Genomic DNA, 22,761 nt, shown 5'->3' with positions numbered 1-22,761 from the left:
CACTATTAAGAACAATCATGCACATTTTCTTTCTAGATTCTAGACCATGTACTTAAGAAGAAGCACCTTTATGGTATTTATTAGTCCTACATAATTTTCCATGCATTGATCATGAGACCTTTGTTTGACTCAAGGAATATGCACTCAAGGTTGTTTGGAATTCACTATTAAGAACAAGCATGCACATTTTCTTTCTAGAGTATAGACCATGTACTTAAAAGAAGTATACTACAATGATGCATCAAATCTCAAAGGTAGGAAAAACTTTCTTTTATTAAGGAGGTACATATGAGAAAGGTGAAGACATGAGAATAAATTCAAAGAGACCATAAACACACTATAAGGTACTAACATTGAAAATATAAGGGTGAAATGAACTTACATATATAAGGTGCTAACATTGAAAATATTGAGTGAGAACTTAATATATATAAGGGTGAAATGAACTTACATATGTAAGGTGCTAACATTGAAAATATTGAGTGTGAATTAGAAACAAGAAGTAATGAATATTGCATGGTTCAGCTATAGACAAGTAAACCTATTTAAAATAACCCTTACACATGTTAGAAGCATCCATGGATGAGAAAAAAAAGATGCCATCTTGGAAACACTGTTTGTTGTAGTGTTTCATTGTCTCAAGGCTTTGCTTTGGTTTAAGCAACATACATTTCTTAAAACATAGTAGTTTTAGTTTGTATATTATATAAGCCCTTGAGTAGGACATAGATTCAATAGCCTGAGTTGGTTTACAAGTGACAGCTTATCCATGTACTGATCCCACATAAGAAACTACCACCACCATAGAGGTTTAGAGATACAATAGCACAATCACCATACTCCAACATGGGAAATTTAGTAAAGTAAAGGTTAACTTTATGTAGCTATTACCTTGCATGGAAAAATACACTCCATGCAACTACGTACTAACAAAGTACCTATTGAACTCCACTTAACTAGATAAGTACTTATTTAACTCTACTTAACTAGATAAGTGACGGTAACTTCACTTAATTAGACATTTATAAAAAACCCAATGGGTTGGCTCTCTTTGGATGATACAAAGTGGCAATGCATGCTAACAAATATAGACTCATATAACGAACTAGTGGGCTGGCCGACCCATGCTTCGCACGTGTATAATTCCTAGCTTGATATTTTTCAAATTCCTAGAGTAATACTCTCCTCGAACCTCCAAATTGCCTCTCTTGAACTTCCATAATCTTGCCAACGTGGCAGCTTCGTGAAACTCTTCCTTTATATAATAATATATATATATAGATAGAGATATAGTCCTTCATATAATATAGAGATATAGAGATGAGCCAATGAGCATAGGCTCTGGGCGACAATAGAAGAACGGAACAATGTTCATAGAAAACTTGCAAACCCTTACAATGCACCTCCAAAATTCACATTCTAACTTGAAAAAACTTACTTTACAGTTTTAAAATTGACAAAATTTTAAGCATGTTGGTTTATAAATTAGTAAAATGTTGAAGAAAAACTTGTGAATTGTGGAACTTGCAAGTTTTTGGATCTAAGAAAAAAAAAATTCTTAGTGAAAAGAATGACGACAATAATTTTGAGAAGTCCGAAGAGTGGAAATGCTATTGATATGATTGGAGGATGTGAATCTTAAAGCTACGGGTCTAAGGTGTGTCATGCAAAAAGGTTCCGAGCTTAGTGAGTACAGACAGGTATAAATCGTCGTGATTACATGCATGGGAAAGCCCGCTTCGCCAATGCTGGCTGCTCCTCTCTCGCTGCCGGCCACAGGACAGCCGGCAATTCTCCATTAAAAAATTCGTTCTACAGCTCCTCCACACAGATCTTGCTTTCACAGCTCGCTATCAGTTGAATCATCTCGGCATTTCTGAGCGTTTTGGCTGAAGTAATACCAGGGCATTGTTGGCGTTGTTCTTGGATCATTTGGGCGTTTCCGGCGATTTTGTGGAGGTAATTGTAGGCCACTTTGAGAAACATTAGGGCCTTTTTGGGCGGTGTTTGGGTTGTGATCGTTTCTGAGCTTTTTTTTTTTTGGGGGGCATTCTGGGCTTCCTTCTTGGGTTTTCTCTCTTGGATCGACTGGGCGTTCTGGGTGGCCTTTTGACAAGAATTACTTGGGCGTCTTGGGAAAATCAGGGGCTTTCTTGGTCTTTCTTTGGGACGTTAAAACAACAAATAGAAAATTTGAATTGGGCTTTCTGAGCTAATTGAGCGCTTTTGTAGCCATGGTGGCCTGCCTCCCCCTCTCGCACATATTCTTCTCGAGGGGCCACAGGCGCATGTTGCCCCCGAATTGTGTGAAAGTGGCATTTGAGAAGCTAGCCGATGGCAGGGACCGCATAGGCGCAGCTGATTTGGCCAGGTTTTTGGCTTCCACCCAAGGGGAATTATCTGTTAATGAGGATCAGGCTGCGGAGTTAATCTCCAAATTTCACCTGAATTGGGGCAGATTAAGCTTTCCTCATTATCACCATCAGCATCATGATCATGGTGATGCCAATGATGCTAATGGGGAGAAGCCCACTTCATTGGACATCAACGAGTTTGTGGAGTTTCTGCTAAACCCAGAACTCAACCCTGTAATGCAGGTTGCAAAGCAGGTATGCCAACACTTTGCCTCATATAGAATCCTTAAAATATTTGCTAATATATTTTAGTTGTTATGGCAGCCCCTTACACCCTGTGGCATTGCCTTCTTACCATGCTTGGCTTATGATAAAAGCTTGTTTTTTTTTTCTCCAAGAAGAAAGCTTGAAATTCTTCTTAACAGAAACAAGATCTTTCATCCTAAAACCTTGCTTAGCTTGTTATTGAATGTGATGTTCTTTAAAGAATTATAAAAGGCTTAATTCTAATCTCTGATCCAAACCCCATGCTTAACGTTGATTTCAATGGCATCTGCTCTATACATATGTTGGAAATGTGATCTCGTGATCTTGCATAGATGAAGGGGGAGCTTGTTATTGAATGTAATGTTGCTTAGTTTGTTATTGAATGTAATGTTTTTTAAACAATTTTAAAAAGCTTAATTCTAATCTGTGATCCAACCCCGTGCTTAGCTTAATTTTGATTTCAATGGCATGTGCCCTATACATATGTTGGAAATGTGATCTTGTGATCTTGCATAGATGAATGGGGAGCACAAATATAGCGGCCTAGAAGGCATGTTGCATCAATATGGCGTTTTCTTAATGAAAATGCCATATCAACATATGCAAGAAAGATGGGGGCCGTTCTGCCGTTTAAAATGTATGCTGTTGCTTAGTAGGTCGTATTGATAACTACGCTATAAGGTCTTGAACCCTGAGGTTATTTGTTTCATTGGTGAATGTAAATGGGTGAGGTGAAGGTACATTTATAGGCACATGGGTTTTGCAATGTAGTGCAGAAAGTGTGAGGCATTACTACTGTTTTGGAGATATTTAAGGTTGTACATGGGGCTTGCTTTGGTGAGAAATCTGCAATGAGATTATGATTATGAGTTGAGCTTATCTTGTGCATTAAGTCTATCACTGTACTTAATATTAATCATGTTAATAATACTTGTCTTTTATCCTCCTTAGATCCAAGTTTTATGTTAGATTGTTATGACATGGACTTACAAACATGCACACATGTCATGGCTTCCTGCATAGTACGTGACGTTGCTTTCCTTGTTTTTGTTCTCTATTGCAGCCTACACAGGACATGAATTTGCCTCTATCACACTACTTCATCTATTCCAGTCACAACTCCTATCTTACTGGCAACCAGCTCACTTCAAAATCCAGCACTGCTCCCATCGCCAAAGCTTTGCAAGCTGGATTCAGAGTTATTGAGCTTGATTGCTGGGAACGTAAAGGCAACATCATGGTGCTTCATGGCAAGTACGCCATTTGGCCTTATATTCAAATCATTCTTTGAGCTAGATTGCTATGATGAATGGTTTTGTAACATTCATTATATGAGTGAAACCCTCTACCGCGGGACCTATGTTACCTTTTTTTTTCATGCTTGTACAGCACATTAACAAAGGCAGTGCCATTTGATGAGTGCCTAAAAGTTATCAAAGAATATGCATTTGTGGTTTCTGAGTATCCAGTGATCATTACAATCGAGAATCACTTGCCTCCAGATCTTCAAAAAGAGGCGGCAAAGGTAATTCCGCTAGTTGCTTCCAAAAATTCAGGTATTCCTTGCATGAGGTCAATACATTGGATGCATTAGTTGCATATTATTGGAAGATTCTAGGTAATGCTTTTCGGGCAACCTTAATAAATGAATTTGCAGCTTATCAAGGAGATACTTGGAGATGCACTTTTCGTGCCTTCACAAGATGAAAGACCACCACGGCAGTTTGCTTCACCTGAGGAGCTAAAAAACAAAATAATAATTTCAGATACACCACCGAAAGATCCATTGAAGGAGCAGGTATGTGTAGCTTCTATTCAAAACTTCAATCTTGTGAATGTGTGTGCGTGCGTGTGTGGCATACATACATACATACATACATGCAGCTTTTGTATGTATGTATGTTATGGTATTACGTACATGTATATTGTGTACATGTAGACATACATGTCTTCACACACATATACATTCATGCATCCATACACATGCACTTACGCATACATACATAGGAAGCTGGTACAACTATCCACTATCCTGTGCGTTCATGCCCTGACACGGATATATTCTGCAGGCAGCAGCAGATCCAGAAACAGTTGTTGAAGTGATTCCAGACCTTATGTCATCTCCACCTCGGCGGATGGAGGATGATTCACCTCCTTTATCTCCTACTAGGCTAGGATATCGGGCTAGAAAGGGTTTAACACGACAGATTGGATTAGCTGCTGATGCCTGGAATAAAGGAGGAACCTCTTCTCAGAGGGATGGTGAGATGCAACCACGAATACTTGAGCTGGAAGAGCTCATTTACATTTCTTGTGAAAAGCCAAGCCAAATGAAGGACAGTCCAATGAATGGACAGCTTGTTTCTGGTGATAGGTCAATCATGGCTAATGTCAGTGAACCTCAACTTCAAAAGTTTGTAAAGGCAAATGCAGGCTCAGTTATTGAGTACTTCTACCATCCCTTTAAGCTCTTACCACATTCGATGATATTCATCCCACAAGGAACATTATATGAATATTATGTTAATTATTTTTTTTCTTTATTAGTTTGGAACATATCTGCTTCTTGGTGATGATGCAGGTATTGCAAGAACAATCTTGGTCGCATGTATCCTTTTGGTCTCCGATTTGATTCATCGAATGCGGACCCATTTCTTGCATGGGCACATGGCTTCCAGCTTGCAGCACTAAATACTCAAGGCTGTGATCGCCCTTGCTGGATAGCTCGAGCTTTGTTTGATGGAAATGGAGGATGTGGTTTTGTGAAGAAGCCTCATGTACTTCTACCAACAAGTGAAATGACATATGAGGAGATTGCTACCATGGCCCCCAAACTTATGCTAAAGGTTAGTCTGCTAGGGCTGTTTTTTCTCATAACATCTCAATTGACTGCCTTGCCAATATTCCAAGTTTTCATGCTACAGTTGGGGTTGCACTTTTGCCATTTAGGCAGATCTGGGTTGTCTTAGACCATCTCTAGCTTTCTTTTTTAAAACGCTCATGGTATTTTGGTAATTTTTAGATGCGGTGACCAGCATTCAGGTGGATGCAATTGCCAACTTGCTTTGTGGCATCTGGATGCCTCTTTGGTTGCCTAGCACTGTAAGACTACTAGTTAAATAAAAATGTGAATAGAGATGGTTGCACGGCGGAAGACTTGCAGCACACACAATCATTTACAAATATTCCTACTCCAACTTGTATCAATGCGAAGAATTTGGCAGTACAAATAGTGAATCTGCTGTTCTCAGCCCAAGTTACAGAAGACCCCTGCTGGTTGGAAGTAATGCTCGCTGCCGATCTGTCTCCTGGCTCTTCCAATTGCGTGTGCTCTTGTTTGCTGAAGAGAAGATGCAGTATACTTGATGATTAAGGCGAGGGGCTGGAGCACGAATTAGTAGGACTCAATGGGAGCTGGTCAGCCTGATTCCCAACCATGCTACCAAGCTGCCTTATTGGTATGTCCTGCCTGATCGCAGTGCCCGACCTGCCTGACCAGTGTATTCACACAGATTACTCAGGTGCTATTTCCTAGCTGTCCCAGTTGCCCCTGGGGCTGCCTAGCTGGTCTATCCTGTGCAGGTGGGTCACATTCTCCACATCTAGAACTGCAGCTGTCCTCAGTTGTATGGACAATGGGTAAGACTTGTCTCTGAACTGGTCCTCATTAAAGCCTGACCATGGTTTGATCAGATAACCCTTAAACTTCAGAAGGTTCTGGAGTTGCTCGTGACAAAAGCCTAGTTCGTTGAAGAGCTACGTGTTCTGGCACCAAAATCTCTTGCACCCTTCCATCATCCACCCACTCTGGTTCACCTTCATCAGGTGGAGTTCCGAACTCCAGGCCATGGTATGCCACAGATTGCTCGAATAGGATACCAATACGTCTTCCAACTGCGTGGTAACTCCAGCTGGAAAACGGTGTCATTGAGCTTCTTGATGATCTTGAATGGACCTTTTTGCTTTGGAGCAAGCTTAGAAGAAACTTTCTCAAACTCCTTGAGCTTCTACTTCTGGGTCTTCAAATAAAACCAAACGCTTTTTTTAAAGAGCTTTCTCAATGATGCTTAATGATTTTACAAACCTGCTTGGTTTGAGCCTTTTGTACCTCTTCGTGGATTTGTCACAACCACCGATCCAAATCCTGGACGACTTGATTTGCACCATAATGTACAGAGGAAGTTTCAAGAGCTCAGGTCATCGGTTTCACAACCATAAACAAGCTCAAAGGAAGCCTTCTTTATCCAGGCTTGGTCAGTATGGTTGATTGCAATCGGTGAAGTATGGCGATCATTGTCTTGTTCATGATCTTAGTGTAACCATCTGTTTGCAGATGAAATGCCATAGTAAACTGTAGCTTTGTCCCTAGATCATAGAACAAGGTCTTCCAAAATGCACGTGTGAACTTTGGATCCCTGTCCAAGACGATCCTCTTTGGAAGCGGTTCAGTTGGAACCCCTCAAGGATGAAAAACCTGGCCACCTTATGGTATCAACAACTGATTTGCATGGGATGAGGTGTGTTTGCTTGCTCAATTGATCTATGACTAACAAAATGCAATCATTCAAAAATCTATGGCTCTTTGGCAATTTAAGCACAAAAAACATAAAATTTTGTCCTCCAGGATCAACAATGAATGAAGCTTTCCAGCTGGTTTCTAGGTATTTGGCTTGGACTTTTGACAGACTTAAAGAATCACACATACTTATGCACTTTGTGCTTTATTTGGCGCTAGAAAAAGAGTTGAAGTGACTTCTTTACTGTTGGGGTCTCACCGCAGTAACCTGAGATGGAAAAATTGTTTGCCTCTTGCAAAATTGACCCCACACAAATTGCCGTCCAAGGCGGTCCTCATAGTAAAACGATCCATCACGAATCATATACTCTGAAGCAATGCCGTGCACACATTTTTTCCATGGTGCTTTGGAATCAACATCCTCAGCATACATTCCTTTCACAGGCACAAAGTAATCATCGTGACAAGTCTCCACAACTTGTACTGGGTGCTACCTTCTGCTAAAGGCATCAACAACCACTTTCTTTTTTCGAAGCACATCTCAATTGATTTGGAAAGTGAAGTGCAAAAGGTAATGCCACCAACGAAGCTTGTGAGGAGACAAATCCTGTTGGGTCTGCATGAGCAAGTACCTGAGAGACTTGGTGGTTGGTGCGGGCAGACTGAAACTCGGATGCATGTGTGCGCATCTCAGCTTTTTTCATTTCTTGGGTTGAGCACACACCGAGCACACTCCTAGGGTGCTTCATTGCATCATGCCACAGGCTTGAATAGAGGAAGCTTTTGGCTAGGTCTCCAAGAGAGAGTCTTCCCAGTTTCCATCTGCATGAGGTGGAGAATCTTTGCCCTCAATGATGGTTGCTTTAGTTTCAGGACAAGTACAGGAGGACTCTTCTCGCGTGCTGTTTGCATTGGGTGGAGTTTCTTTAGTGTTTGGTGTCATGGAGACATGTCACTGGATTTGGGAGGATTTGCCTGTGGGTGTCTTCACAGTGCATAGATTCCTTGGAGATTGTACCGACAAAAGCCGGAGTTTTTGCTTCGGTGTATGATGTATCAGCGGAAGTATTACTTGGAGTTTGTTCCACTGAGAGATGATGGTCTAGACATACAGGTTCTGAATAGTATTGCTGGATACAAATTTGGTGCAGGTTTTCTAGTCTTGGATTTGCTTTCTTCCTTCAGGGTGAATTGGAGCTGGTGCAAGCAGTTGTTGTGATCCATCTCAAACCGATGCATTAGTGACTGGAGAGTGTGAATAGTGGAGTGTTGCTAGGCCATTTTTTTGGAATGTTCTTTTGTGGGCTACCGAACAATACTCAACAGCTTGGAGTGATTCTTCATGGACGTTTAGACAGATGGGAAGTGCTGGATCAGGAAAAAGTTGGTCATCCAACATGTTTCTTTGTAGGCCTTTGTGCTGATGTGGGGCGAGGCAATGCGAGTCTTCGCACTGGACAAAAAGTGGTCTCAACAATGTTCGGGATCTTGGGTACCTTGGAGGAGCTTTGCTTGGATCTTTTCTTTTTATGAAATGGCACTTTATATGGAACGGTGCAATGCAAGTAGGGGAGAATGTGACACACCTTACACGTGGTCAGGCCTGGATGCAGTCGGAAGCAGTGGCAACAAGTATCAGGCAGGCAAGGCAGGCAGTAGTGTGTGTAGCCAAGGCGTAACAAGTTGCAGTTAGGCTGTCAGGCAGCATGTGCACACACTCGGGCAATAGGCAAGCTGGCCGTAGGCAAGTTGGTTGACCTTACACGTGTATGAACACATTTATACTAGTCGTGGATGTGAATCGTAACCTATGATTTTATAAGTTGTAGGTTAGACCTACATAAAGAGAAAAAGGCCGACCAGCTGCTCCTCATATATATACTTGCATAGCAAAATCTCAAAAGGCATCAGCATTCAGCTCATCGCTAGAGCCTAGAGTCCTCAGAGCGTTTCTCTACAGGCAGGACAAGTTTCACAGTTGTCTATATTGGTTTTTATGATATTTTCAATTACGGTTACTATTTGGCATTTTCACAGTTGACTATATGCAAATATTGGTTTTTATGTGATTGGGGAAGAACTAGTACCCATGTATGTATATGTCCTTGGTATTTGGGGAAGAACTAGTACCCATGTATGTATATGTCCTTGGTATTTGTGGAAGAAGTACCTGCACAAGATATTGGCTAGGATTTATGGAATCATTTGTATATGGTTATGTTGATGATTTCATGTTGTATGTGGATAATCTAACAAGAAGCCCAATGATTGTGGGCCCCCGAAGCTTGTATAGATGAAATACTCCTTGGTAATAAAGATATTCAAGGGGGGGGGGGGGGGGGGGGGGGTGTGCGTGGGTCAGCCCTTCCCATCCTAGTGTCGTATGTGCAAGTTTGTATTTTCAGCTTTATTTTATGTGGTGTAAGCTCCTGCATCTAAATGTATTAATAGTTGAGCATTTTAACCTGTGTGCATCATTGCATAGAGGCGTGGTGCATGGCTCTAGCATTAGTTACTCCTCCCTCTAGGTCTTGCAGGACTATGGTGATTTTGGCTTATTGTTAGCTTGGCAGATAAAGGATTCTAGGTGTCTAAGGTGATGCATGGTGTTTAAATGTATCTCTTTGCATTTATTGGTATGATAATTTGTACTCTCAGGAACAGGATGTAGGCAGGTGTAGATTGTGTAAGTTATAAGAGTCTAAAAAGAAGACATTTCAAGAAGGCACACATTCAATTGTGTATTTTAAATTAGCTTTTGAAATCTGGCAAGTGTTTATCAATCAGGCATCTCAACTTCTTCTTGGAAACTTATGATGATTAATAACCTGCAGATCAAAGTACTCATGGGAACTGATTGGCATAAGCTTTTTGATTTTCTGAAGAAGCCTGATTTTTATGTAAAGGTCAGTCTTATTTCTGAGTATCAGAATTGTAGCCTCAATATAAAGAACTTTATGCTCATGTCGTTTACTGGCTTCGTTCTCCAAAGTTATTTGTAAATCGGTGCTTCCTTGCTCCATGAGTGCATGTGTGCACGTCATAAGCATGCCTTTGTGGAGGCCATTCTCAAATAGAGCTTGAAAAGTTTTTTTTTGGCAGCTTGCTCTTCATGGAATACCAGCAGATAAAGTTAAGAAGAGGACGGACACGATCTACAAAAGCAACGAACCCAATTGGGAGAATCAAAGTTTTGAATTCCTCATCAGAGGTAAAGCTTAGTTCAACCAGTGCCAATCTGTGTGGTGCCTCTAATTTATAATAGATAATAGCGTGCTGTCCACACTGGTCCTGGCCATGGCATGCCCTTGTCTAGGTGCCCAAAATGCTGCTCAACTGGTCCAAACCTTTAGGCGGCTGCAGTAGGAGGCCATGTCCATGCGCATCCGGGTTTAAACATGCACATGACACCAGGGACCTCAAGCATCTCCCCTTTTTTCATTGTCAAGTCATGGGCATGAAGTGTGTTCTAGCAAACCATCTGCCCATGCCTAGGATAAGCTGTGCTTGCAGTAATGTCTTGCTTCACCAAAGCCTCTTGTTTCAAAAGTCAGCACCTTGCAATGACCCTTCACCTCACGTTGTAGCCATGGATGAGAGCTTCTTCCTCTCTCTCGTAAAGAGACTTTGCTGGGTTGAAGTCTAGCTATGATCATGCATTTGTCTGCTGGTAGGCAGGCGCTGACCCAGCATTAGAGAGAGAACCTCTTTGGTGGGGTACATGGAACAAATGGGGACGTGCTAATCAAGCCAATTTGGACAAAGAAGAGTACTGAAACAAAAAGGCCAAGTAGAAATACATGTAGGAAACTCCTCACCCCATCTTTGTCTTTGCTAGGGCTATAAATATATTTCCATTTGGTATTGGCAAGGTGTTACGTACCCAATGCTAACCCATTGGGGCTAGGGACTAATCTAGCCGGGTGAGGGAAGCCCTTGGATTAGAAAAAGTAGGCAGATTGAGGTGGCTAAGGTTCAGATTTAATAAATCCAAGGTTATTGGATTTATGATTGGATTTTACTTATAGCAACAATAAACACTATATAAGTGAGTCTTGGGTTATTATTGATTCAGTGTGGTCTCGATCTCGACTGTCACATGCGGAAGCTCTGGGAGTCTTCTTTCAGCCCTAAACACCTTTCCTAGAACAACCTGATGCCAAAAGCATACAGAAGATGGAGAGAAGAGAGAGACATAGCTGAGTTTCAGTATATTCAATATAGTACAAAAAGGTGTACATTCTTGGCAAGCCATAGGCTGCCCTTGAAAAGGTGGAAACACCTATCTAATCCCTAGTCTATGACTCAGCTCCCAAAGGAACTGAATGCCTAAATGAATGCATGGCTGAACCTTTTATAGGTACTTGGGACAACCATTTATGCAGTCGGCCAGTAGAAAATTCACATAATCTTGTGCTTTCAACTGACGTCATCAGTAACACTTTGATCCACCTGCCAACCTGATCTTGCATCCACAGGATGCCCTTCTGTCGTCCTCCAGTACCCTGTTCAAGCCCTAATGACTTCGTTTATCTTGCTGCCCTTCAAGAATTAGCTCAGGAACTAGCATATACGTGTCATGCACATGACATCCCCCTCTGCCAAACTTGATGACGGGATTCCAACTTTTGACCCTGGATGACTGTCATCATTCCCTTGTCTCCTCATGGACTCCCCAACTTGTCATCCTTCCCTTCCTGGCAACCTTTTAAATGAAAACCTGCCCGATCTCCAAATCCACTCCAAATCTGATGAAGATCTGAGCATTTGTTCCACTTTGTCCCCTGTTCCACTTTGTCCCTTATCCCTTCATGCCTTGTCCCTAAACACTTTCTTCGGACTTCTTTCCTGAGTATTGAGTTTGGCAATCTCACTCCACCCCTTGGAGGATCATCCTCCCTTGTAACCATTGCCTAAAAGCCTTTCGTGGTATGCCCCAAGTAGCATCCGACTCACAGGACAGCCATTCCCCTTGGGTCTTGTGGAACACCACCAACCAACCTAAAGAAGTGAGAGCATTTGATGGATGGTAATGCTGCGGTTCGGAAAAAACACCTAGGCCTCCACCATGTTGGGGAGAAATTGCATCAAGAAGAAAGCTAGCAAGAAGTTATGGAAGCACAAAGCTTCCAACACGACACACCAACAAAATGTACACTTCCGCCAAGCACAAAAGAGCTCCTGAGAATAATGTTGGAGCAAATAAATTCTCTGAAGATTCAGCTTGCCGCGGCTCCCCTTCCTCCACTGTATGGTGCTTCCATTTCTGCCCGGAGTTCCCCTGTCAATGGGGCAGCCTTTGGCATTTCCTGTTGTTGCATTTGGGTCTCTTTCAACATCCGAATCTCCTCCTCTAGGTGGTTCAGGTTTGCTGCCAATTCTTCAATCTTGTTATTCTTTGCTAGTGGGAGTTGGGTTAGAATTGAAAGTTTCTTGATGAGAATTGTTCATAACCTTCACGAGCCATACGTGAACCATTGTCAAAATGACCTTGATAGGCCGATGTTTGAGAATTTGGATTTACACGCTCGGCATAATGAATGGTGGTAGCAAGGTTGACGGGGTTGTACTTTTGCACATCGGTACCAAGTGTGGGGTTTAAACCTGCAATGAAGGCATGAAGCTCGTCTACTAGGGAGGACAGAGAGTCAATCTCTAGTATTAGATTAGTGAATTGTGAGATATAAGAAGCCAGAGAACCAGTTTGGTCCAAGTGGCATAAATGAGTTTGGGCTTGAAAATCTGCATTGGCAGGAATGAATTGCTTACGAATGACCCACTCAAATTTTGCCCATGTTGTAACCGTTTTTCCAACATGCTGTCATTGTTGCCACCAAAGTAAGGTAGTATCCTTAAGTAAGGATGCGGTAAATGTAATCTTCTTAGCATTGGTAAGGACCATCAAGTCAAAATATAGGCGAAGTTTGTAAAGCCATTGTTCAAGTGTACGCTTATTGCGTTGTCCTCCATAGGACTCAGAGGGTTTAATTTCCAATTTCTTTGTTTTACTAGCTTGCAAAAGACGATAAGAGTCTTAAGATCGTCACCTTCCATCTCAGTACCATGTGGGAGCTATGAAGGAAGTCGACTTGCCAAAAACAGTCCTCTACCTCGCTTTAATAGAGTCAAGTAGCTATATTTGCAGCACTTTTCTCTTTTTGCCCAAAATAGGTGAACTTGGCCAAAAATATCAACTTTATGCTTTTCTTGGCTTGTACTCCAAGTTTTAGCCCAAAAATATCAACTTTTATGCTTTTCCTGGCTTGATGCCCAAGTTTCATGTAGGCGCCTCCTTTTGTCCACCTATCCAAGCCCAAAAATAATATGTCCAGCCCATCATTAATGATTACTGAACACACCAACTTATAAATATTATAAGTCACTTTGATGAATAAAATCCCATGCTGCTTATGCTGTATGGCCATATTTCAGGCCAAACCATGCCAGGAAAATGCCTTCCATGGAAAATCCCCGTTCACACCTTGGTTCCGCTCAGAATGTGAAACACTAGTCAAGACTGGTGAAGGGACCAAATGGTGACAGCCAACCTAGCGCGCACGGCGGCGGTGCTCGGCTCTTGTGGTTGTCTGGCAGCCCGGGCGCGGTCCCAACTGTACGCCACTTGCCGTCTGTTGGGTCACCTGAAGTCAGGGCCTAGTGCTCTGTTGCATGAGGACTTGCCTCTCTCTCTACCCCTTGGTGAGGGTCAGCACAAGAACCGGGGAGAGGAACCACCGGAGGCGGTCTCCTGGACTGCCGCCAAGGGCAAGCTCTAGCTAAATGACCCATCTGTTTGCAAATGAAGCATTGGCCTGGAAGGCCAGTATACTCCATGTGCTGTTGTATGGGGGCCGCCTTGGAGGCTAGGAATAGATATACAATGCGGTACAGACTCTGACGAGGCCACATAGATGCGGAGGAATGGAATCCCAACTGCCCTCGCGATGGCCGAGGCAGTAGTGGGAGGGGAGGGGACTCCATCTCCTCCCAATGTCACCACCGATCATCATGGGAGAAGAGGAAGGTACTCCTTCCTAAGGCCTAGAAAGCAAACTGTCACTAGGAAGCCCAAAACGCCAGCCAATGGGTCAGATGCTAGATCGAAGCTGTGCTACCACCGTGCAAAGAAGGCCTATGCGGTACGCAGTACAAGGGGACTCAGCTGCATGACTCAGCCTAGCGCCGATGGCAATGGTAGTATCTGCGTCCCAGAGGGTGAATATCGGTGATCTTTGGAGGTTTGCCAATGAGGCTAGCCTGAAAAAGATCCCTAAGCTGTCCGTGTGTGCAAGGCGGCTACCAACAATTTTGCAGACCAGGGTGGAGGCCTCAAGTGAGGCAATAGTCGTGGCAAGAACCTATAGATCCGCTTCGGAGAAGGAAATGCAAGCAACGACGGCTTCGGTCAGGGATGACGGAGCGGCTGCCATGGAGTCCTCTTGGGGGTGAAGACCAAAATAGGCCGAAGCTTGCCGAATAAAGCTAAAAACCTCAGAAGCCAGGAAGCACCAACTTGCACTGGAGGGGAGAGAGGAGAGAGGCAGGGAAATGAAGAGGAGGATGGAAAGAAAAAAGGGGGGGCGGCTCGGAGAAAAAAAGGGGGGGAGGCAGGAGACAGGGGGCGTCCACAAAAGAAAGAAGAGGGGGGAGGGGGAGGCACTGAGTGAGCAACGCAGAGAGGGAAGGGGGGGCGGGCAGCAAAGAGCGGATAGGGGGCGAAAGGGGAGGGAAGATCACGCAGAGAGGGTAGTGGGCAGCAGAGCGGTGAAGGGGCGGGGGGGGGGGGGGGGAGCGGAGCACGGGAGCTTGTGGTTGCTTTCTATCACTCCATAGTCTTACTACGATGACTGGCAACAAGCTTTGCAATAGATGCAGCAATATTTTCAACATCAACTTCAAGAGTCCATGACCACACTGGCTTCTCAGATCCAACAGTTGTTGTAGACGGATCGCCATTCTCATGCCAGTTCTGTACCAGCAGTCGACATTACAGCATTAGTACCAAACTATGAAGACAACATTCCTTGGTCGACTTCCTCCATGGCTTCTACAGGGCTGGCCGACTTGCTCCAAAGATGCTACAGGGTTGGTCGACTGCCTCCATAGAAGCTGACAAGGCTGGCTGACTGCAGTCTTCTCTCTCTTCTCTCTTGCATTGGCCGTACAGCAGCTTCTAGTGCTGTTTTTCTTGCGCTGGCCGTAGAGAGGTAGTTCTCAGCTGTTGTTTTTGCTCTCAAATCTGGCCATACAGTGAGCTGAGATTGAGGCTTTTTCGTGGACTGTTTTGGATGAATCTAGGATAGTTTTGAAGCTCTTTTGGGGCTGAATTGTGGCTTGGAATTCGGGGCTGTTTTGGGCTCCGTACTGGGCTGTTTTATGGACAATTTATGGGCTGATTATGGGACTGTTTTGAGACAGTTTTTCGGATGGCTTTTGGTGCTATGTTTATATCTTGGCACTGGATAGTTATCTGGGCAAGATTTGTGCTGATGCTTTGTGGAAAATCCGGTGCTGTATGCACCCGCACCTTGGTATCTTGTAAAAGCTTCTGTGTGAATAAAGAAGTTCCTATGGGGGGCCGGCCGTTCCGGCTCAATGTGGTGTATTTATATTGTATATTGTTCTTCCGTTGTGTCTTCATGCTCTGTGTTTGGTATTTGAAGTGTTGGTCTATATTATCGTTCCGGGTAGTTCCCCACTCTCTTTGTGACTCTGGTATCAGAGCAAAGGCTTTCTCGGAAGCAAGAGGCTTCCTTCCAACAATGAGAAAGAGAAAAGATCAAAAGTGGGGACTACATTGATCAACAGTTTTGCTATTGAGTTTATGGAAGCAGTCATGAGCATGAGCAGTAGACAGCTTGGTCTAAGCATTTATGGATTCTTGATCCTCGGAATATGGAGTTGGTTTTATGTGCCCGTGTTCAGCACTTTTTCCATATGGATTATTGTGGATTATAAATCAAGCTTATGAGCAAGCTATATGGAGTTATATCTCAAGATATCTTATGCGTATGCTAAGGAGATATTTCTTTTGGCTTCATGACGAACCTGGCGAGAAAAGCTAAGTATACTTTGAGTTTTGCAAAGTTCTTGCAATTTATTGTAAGTGTTTTGGACACTTAACCCTTGTATGCCTGTACAAGGAGAATTGTGTGTTGTTTGTTTGCCTTGAACTGGTTTAGGTAAACATAATGGTTGAAAAGCCTGGTTTATATGGTTTTTCTTACCGATATGTCCAAGGACTATGGATGGCATATCTTTGCTCGAGGATTTATACATATACGATGGTTTGGCACATCTATATGGTTATCATTGGCTCCTTTCTGCGTGGGTGGAGTATGTTATTAGCTCCCTTTATTTGGGATGCAGTGGATTTCTAGAATTTATGGATATCTTATGGATCGAGGATTTATCTATGGATTTCTTTTATTGGCCGAAATGCCTGTAAAACTATCTGTCGCGGACATGTTTATGGAGAACCAGGATATTTTATGCCTGTGACTTATCCTCATCTTCTTCTCCTTCCAGGTCTGTGATCAGGATACCACTACGGAGTGCATGTGGTAGAGTGAACTTGAGCCCACCTCTCCACTAAGGTGTGTGGTTGGGTACCAACACAGAGTGCATGTGGTAGAGTGAACTTGAGCTCATCTCTCCTCCAAAGTGTATGTTCTGGGTACCAACATGGAGTGCATGTGGTAGAGTGGACATGGTCCCTTGTTGGTTGGGGGCTTATGTCTACACCAAGGATCATGTGATCTGGATTCACTCATGGAAGGGTGGTAGCCATAGTCACAAGGGAATGGGAACGTTTTGGGGAACGGATGACTGTTTGGAACGGGAACGAAAAGCTTGAATAAAAGGGAACGGAATCGGGAACGCCACATCATTGCATAAATGTGTTTATAAATTTACTTTATATATCTGTAAATGCTTTGGAAAGAGGCATAGTAAAGAAAGAACCTCAAACCATCTCAGTAGTGGCCATGATAATGCATAGATGTGTTCTACATGATACATAGTTCACTTATATTTCTTACATGGTCTGCGGTGCCATTTTGGAACGGGAACGGGAACGGCTATCTCTATGGAACGCGTTCCCCCGTTCCAAGAGCTTGGAACGGCGTTCCCTTGTGACTATGGTGGTAGCCATGGTGACTGATGGCGTGAACTCATGGAAGGGTAGTTGCTATCACCAATTGGCCGACCATTTGGTCCATCTCCAGATCTGTGTCTTGTTCACTTGAGGCCAGTATTTTGCATAACATGGATGGGAGCCAGACTGGTGCCACCTGTGTATGACCTGGACTGTGTTCTATCCATGGGATTGTCACGCCATGGAAGAGCCAGTATTTGTGCCGTGTCTTGCCTATGGGACTGTCACTCCATAGGGAGGCTCATGCTTGGATCTGTGTCTTACCTATGGGACTGTCACTCCATAGGAAGACCGAGATTTATACTTTCTGTCGTGCCATTATTGTGTCCGACAGGAATGTTTAGTACTTGTTCCATGAACGGGAGATATGTCCATGATATTGTTTGCACATGCATTCATGTTTGCATGCTTGGAACTGTCTTTGCGTGACTTGTATTCTTGTGTTTGCTTGTTTGACGTGCCACTTACTGAGCGGGGACGCTTGCCTCTCCATCCCCTATCTCTCAAGCTGGCAGAAACAGCAGCAACAATAAAGACTTCTCCTTTCATACGTGGGTGCCTAGTGCTGCATACACGCTTCCCAACAGGTGAATATTACTTCCCATACTATTGGGCAGCTTCTTGCTCTCCATCCCCTATCTCTCAAGCTGGCAGAAAGAGCAGTAATAAAGACTTCTCCTTTCATACGTGGGTGCCTAGTACTAGTGAAGCCATATTCATTATTTTACAAGGTAAGTGGATTGAGATTCAAGCAAAGGTCTTTGGTGTAAATCTTACAAGGGATACTCTTTGCTGCTAACACCCGTTCGGTGCCGGGTAGTCCAAGCTTCTGGAGAACCACGGTCCATGGGTGCCGAGATCAGGAGAGCCCGGCATTAGTACGGGAGCGCCTGTTTGTGCGTGGTCCTGGAACACGAGTAGGGCGCTCTGTGCGGATTCTAGTGAAGGCACATGACCGTAGAGATTAGACTTCTTCAAGTTGATCGCTCTCCTTCGAACGTCTACTTCAAGTATCTTGTTTGGTAACTGTATTCATCTCAGTTGTACATGGACATCATCTGGTTCATTGAACCCATGGAGCATTGTATCACTTAAATACTCCCAATAATATATCATATATTGAGGGGGGGGGGGGGGTCAGCCCGTTATGGCCCCAGTGCTGGTGTCCATTGATCATTATTTCATTTCATTTCAGTTTTCAGTTGTTATTGAGTTGTCCATTCATATTGTGATATTTAAGTTGTGCTATTTACGCGTGTGGGTGTCCAACGGAGTCTATTCCCACTTGACGGGATCGGTTTCATTGGTATCAGAGCACGGTCATTTCCCTCTTCTTAGTGGGGAAACGAACTTGTGTTTTGGACACCGTGCTTCTAGCACACTTAACACAATGGGCAGCCAAGGCAACCCTTTGGAAGTGCCTAATTCGAGGGGCCCATCAAGTGCCTCGCGTGGTTCTGATGCTTTGCAGGGAAGGCACAAGCCCCTTGAGAGGGTGAATGATAGTGATTTGAGGGGACAACCGTCTCGTGGAAAGACAGTTATGCAAGAAGAAGAGTCTAATTCGGATACTTGGAGGAAAGCCATGCAGGTGGAACTGGATGTCATCGAGAAGAACAACACTTGGGAGTTGGTACCGAGGCTGTCAAAACGGTCAGTCATTGGTGTCAAGTGGGTCTTTAAGACCAAATATGCATCAGATGGGTCGGTGGACAAACACAAAGCCAGACTTGTGGCTAAGGGTTATGCTCAGCGGCCAGGCATCGACTATGAGGATACCTTTGCACCGACAGCGAGAGGATGACCACGATTCAGACCGTTCTTGCCCTTGCTTCTTCTCAGAGGTGGCCCGTGTATCAGATGGATGTCAAATCTGCGTTCCTTAATGGTGACCTGCAAGAGGAGGTGTATGTTGAGCAGCCTCCAAGCTTTGTGGTTCCAGGATCAGAAGGGATGGTTTACAGGTTAAGGAAGGCCTTGTATGGTCTTAAACAGGCTCCTAGGGCTTGGAATCAGTAGATTAATTCCTTCTTTCTCTAGACTGGATTTCAGAGATCGGTTGTAGATCCCAACCTGTATCTCTTTCGGGAACGCGGCATGGTTACGTTAATCATCCTTTATGTGGATGATCTCATTCTCACCGGCGGTCATGTGGAGCACATTGGAGTGACGAAGGCTGCCTTGTCAAAGGAGTTTGAGATGACCGACTTAGGCTTACTCCACTTCTTCTTGGGATTGGAGATCTGGCAGACCCAGAGGGGTTTCTTTGTCTCTTAGCAGCGATATGTTTATGAGTTGCTTGAGGCCTTTGGGATGGAGAAATTACGTCGCCGATGGACCCGAACACGAAGCTGACAGTGAATGATCCTTGTGAGCCAGTTGACGCCTCTCTGTACCGGAAGCTGGTTGGTTCATTGATCTGGTTGCTGAACACCAGATTGGACTTGAGCTTTTATGTGGGGCTGTTGAGCTCATTCATGCAGACGCCGTTGAAGTCTCATTGGGACGCAGGATTGCGGATCTTGCAGTATCTGCAGGGTACGAAGGATCTTGGACTCTTTTACACAGGAGGGGGATTGATGGATGGAGTCAGACTCCAAGGATGGAGTGGGACTCAGATTGGGGAGGAGATCCAGACACGAGGAGATCCACATCAGGCTACAGTTTTTCACTCGGCTCAGGAGTGGTTTCATGGAGCAGTAAGAGGCAGCCAACTATTGCCTTGTCATCGATAGAGGTAGAGTACCAGGCTGCTTGTGGTGCTGCTTGCGAGGTTGTGTGGCTGCGGAGGTTGCTTGGCGAGATTGGGTTTCCACAGAAGGAGCCCACAGTCATCCAGTGCGATAACCAGAGTTGTATAGCTATTGCTCGGAACCCGGTCTTCCATGCCCGGACCAAGCACATAGAGATACAATATCACTTTGTTCGTGAGAAGATTTTGGCTGGTGACATCTTGCTTCTTTATTGTTCGATGGAGGACAATGCGGTGGACCTCTTCACGATGTCTCTACCTCAGGTTATGCTCCGGCGGCACTCTAGCTCACTGGGGTTGGTTCCACATCCAGGAGCTGAGAGGGGGTGTTAGCAATCATCTCTTGTCTGTATATTTACACCAAAGCCTTTGTTGTGGGTGTGCCCGTCCGATTTAGGTGTTTTCTCATTTTTCCCCACTCTCCATATTTTTCCCATTTTTCCCCTATTTTTACCAGGTGTGGGAGGCTGTCTTGTGGCTCTTGGCTGATCCAGGTGATGGCTGACTGCCCCTGCTCCCTGTGTGCTGGCCGACTGGAGTTGCAGCAGGTCGGGTGACTTCCAGAGGGCTGTCGGCTGGTTTTCTACTGGCCGACTGGTCATCAGGGGCCATATAAAATGGCCCCTTGCCCCCACACAGTTTGTATTCAGTATTTCGGGATTTCCTTGTGTATATTGTAGAGTTACACGCCTCTCTCTCTCCCTCTCTATTGCTGTGTTTTTCTGCAGTGCACTTGCTCTTGTGTTTTCAGATCTTGCCTTTCTCTCCACTGCATATTCTGACAATTATTGAGAAATTAGCTAATCCTACTCCTAATTATCACTCTAATCAAGTTTAAGAGCTACATCTTGATAAATGTAGAGACAAAATTAGAAAAAAATGTGTTATTCAATGTAAGTGAGACCTAATTATCACTCTAATCAAGTTTAAGAGCTACATCTTGATAAATATAGAGACGCAAAAATAGAAAAAAATTGTGTTATTCAATGTAAGGTGTGTACATAAATATATAGACCTTTGAAAAGGATTTTCCCCCCTCAAAACTCTCACCTTCGCATGCATGACTCCTCGCGTGCTTTTAACCTTGGACAAAAAATATATTCTTGACATGCTTGAACACTTTCACTACACTGAGGTGTAAACCATTTTTGAAGAAGATAAATCCATGATGAAGATTGCACCAAACGTCCTAACAATCCTACCACTTCATTTATTTCGGTTTGATGGTGTTGAATTCTTTTAAATATTGCTAACATTGTTCTTTTTTTTGGGTGGAAATATATAATTGTATTAATAATTAACATTGTTCTCATACATGACAGTGCCGGATATTGCTATACTACGACTAGAGGTTTGGGAGCATGACAGATTTCAACGAGATGACTTTGTCGGGCAGGCTTGCTTTTCTGTAAGAGAGATGAAGACTGGCATACGGTCAGTGCCTCTGAAATGTAGAAATGGGGATTCTCTGAATTCAAAGCTTTTATGCTGGATAGAAAAGGTAGATCTGGCAAGTGAGCCAGGAATCTAAGAGATCCAGATCTAGAAACTTGTTTGTAGCATTCCAACATGTACCGTGCCTATAATCTCTTAGCGTTATTGAAATGGATGAAGCTGCTTCAGCAAAAACAATGGGCTCTCAAATCAATGCAGGGGGTTAATAATCCCTTGAATCACCTTGCTACAATCCCAAGAGGGAAAACACCCTTCTTTTGTTTTCCCAAGAGGGAAAACACCCCTCTTTTCTTTGAGATTATGATTGCTTGTCTTCAAAGTGTGGCACTTAATTTTATTAGGCAAGAGCTGATACAGTATGCTCCCATATTGAATCCCAAAGATGTGGAAGCTGCGTATGGTTCCGATGTTTTGCACTTTGAAGGTGCAGCTAATGTGGTGGTTTTTAATGCGTTAAATGAAAACTGCAGTGATGAGCTTTATGTTGTTGCATAACTGCACGTTTTCAGGTATATTTACCCTGGGACAAGCATCAAAGAATTGTGTATTTCTGGGACACAGTTTTCAGTTGTGTGATGCATGTGCCATGATGTAACCTGTCACGATCCGCTGTGGAGCACATCTTAACATCGATGTCTGCAACAACGCTTCTCTTCATCTTCATTCTTGCCACTTTCATGCTTTCTTCCCCCCCCCCCCTCTTCCCCCTTCTTTGAGTTGTCTGAATACATGATTCTTACTGAACTGCACATGTTGCTGATCGTATGATCTTCAAGAAGTATGCATTTCAGCTTTTGGTGGCTGAAAGGTGTTTTACTAGATTGCATTTCGGCTTTTGGTGGCTGAAAGGTTTCACTAGATTGCATTCAAATAACTAAAAAAGCCATGGCATTGCCCTCGTCATAAGATTATTGGCAAATAAGTCTAGCATAGCTCCTTTTGCACATGATTTGGCTATGCCAGCAATCCCATGCCAGAAACCGTCTCACTTCATTAAGTTATGTGGCATATGTAGAAGTTTTTCAAATGATACATTCTCATCACACGAATGTCCTTACGATCAAGCACTTGTAGCTACTAGTATGAAATAGGTCTTCAGTGGTATGCATGAAGATTTGTCAATATCATTTGATTGTGTCTGTCCTTGTGATCTGTTAATGAAGCTGTTTGGATGAAGGAAACTAGGAAGCAAGGCTGAAGTTTTTAGCATTTAAAATATCCATATATCTTTCTAAGGCATATGCATTAGAGAGCTTGTGTC

General features: G+C 43.6%; 1 protein-coding gene across 2 annotated transcripts; it reads left to right on the top strand.

Moving 5' to 3' along the window:
* Nucleotides 1-1,658: 1,658 nt before the first annotated feature.
* Nucleotides 1,659-22,163, top strand: LOC147641288 (phosphoinositide phospholipase C 7-like). Of its 2 annotated transcripts, XM_086820192.1 has the most exons (10): nucleotides 1,659-1,959; nucleotides 2,233-2,609; nucleotides 3,685-3,875; nucleotides 4,011-4,146; nucleotides 4,279-4,419; nucleotides 4,691-5,067; nucleotides 5,203-5,467; nucleotides 9,972-10,043; nucleotides 10,240-10,348; nucleotides 21,368-22,163. In XM_086820192.1, the coding sequence occupies exons 2-10, from the start codon at nucleotides 2,235-2,237 to the stop codon at nucleotides 21,574-21,576; spliced, it is 1,875 nt and encodes a 624-aa protein (XP_086676318.1). In that variant the 5' UTR covers nucleotides 1,659-1,959; nucleotides 2,233-2,234; the 3' UTR covers nucleotides 21,577-22,163. The 2 variants fall into 2 exon arrangements, with proteins under 2 accessions (XP_086676318.1, XP_086676309.1); XM_086820183.1 differs by having other exon boundaries at nucleotides 1,663-2,609.
* Nucleotides 22,164-22,761: the final 598 nt, after the last annotated feature.

The sequence above is a fragment of the Cibotium barometz genome, chromosome 2, assembly GCF_041138505.1.
Source record: "Cibotium barometz isolate CiBa-2024 chromosome 2, ASM4113850v1, whole genome shotgun sequence".
NCBI classification, from domain to species: domain Eukaryota; kingdom Viridiplantae; phylum Streptophyta; class Polypodiopsida; order Cyatheales; family Cibotiaceae; genus Cibotium; species Cibotium barometz.
The sequence above is the reverse complement of the archived record's forward strand: the minus strand, read 5'-3'. Positions and strand labels throughout refer to the sequence as shown.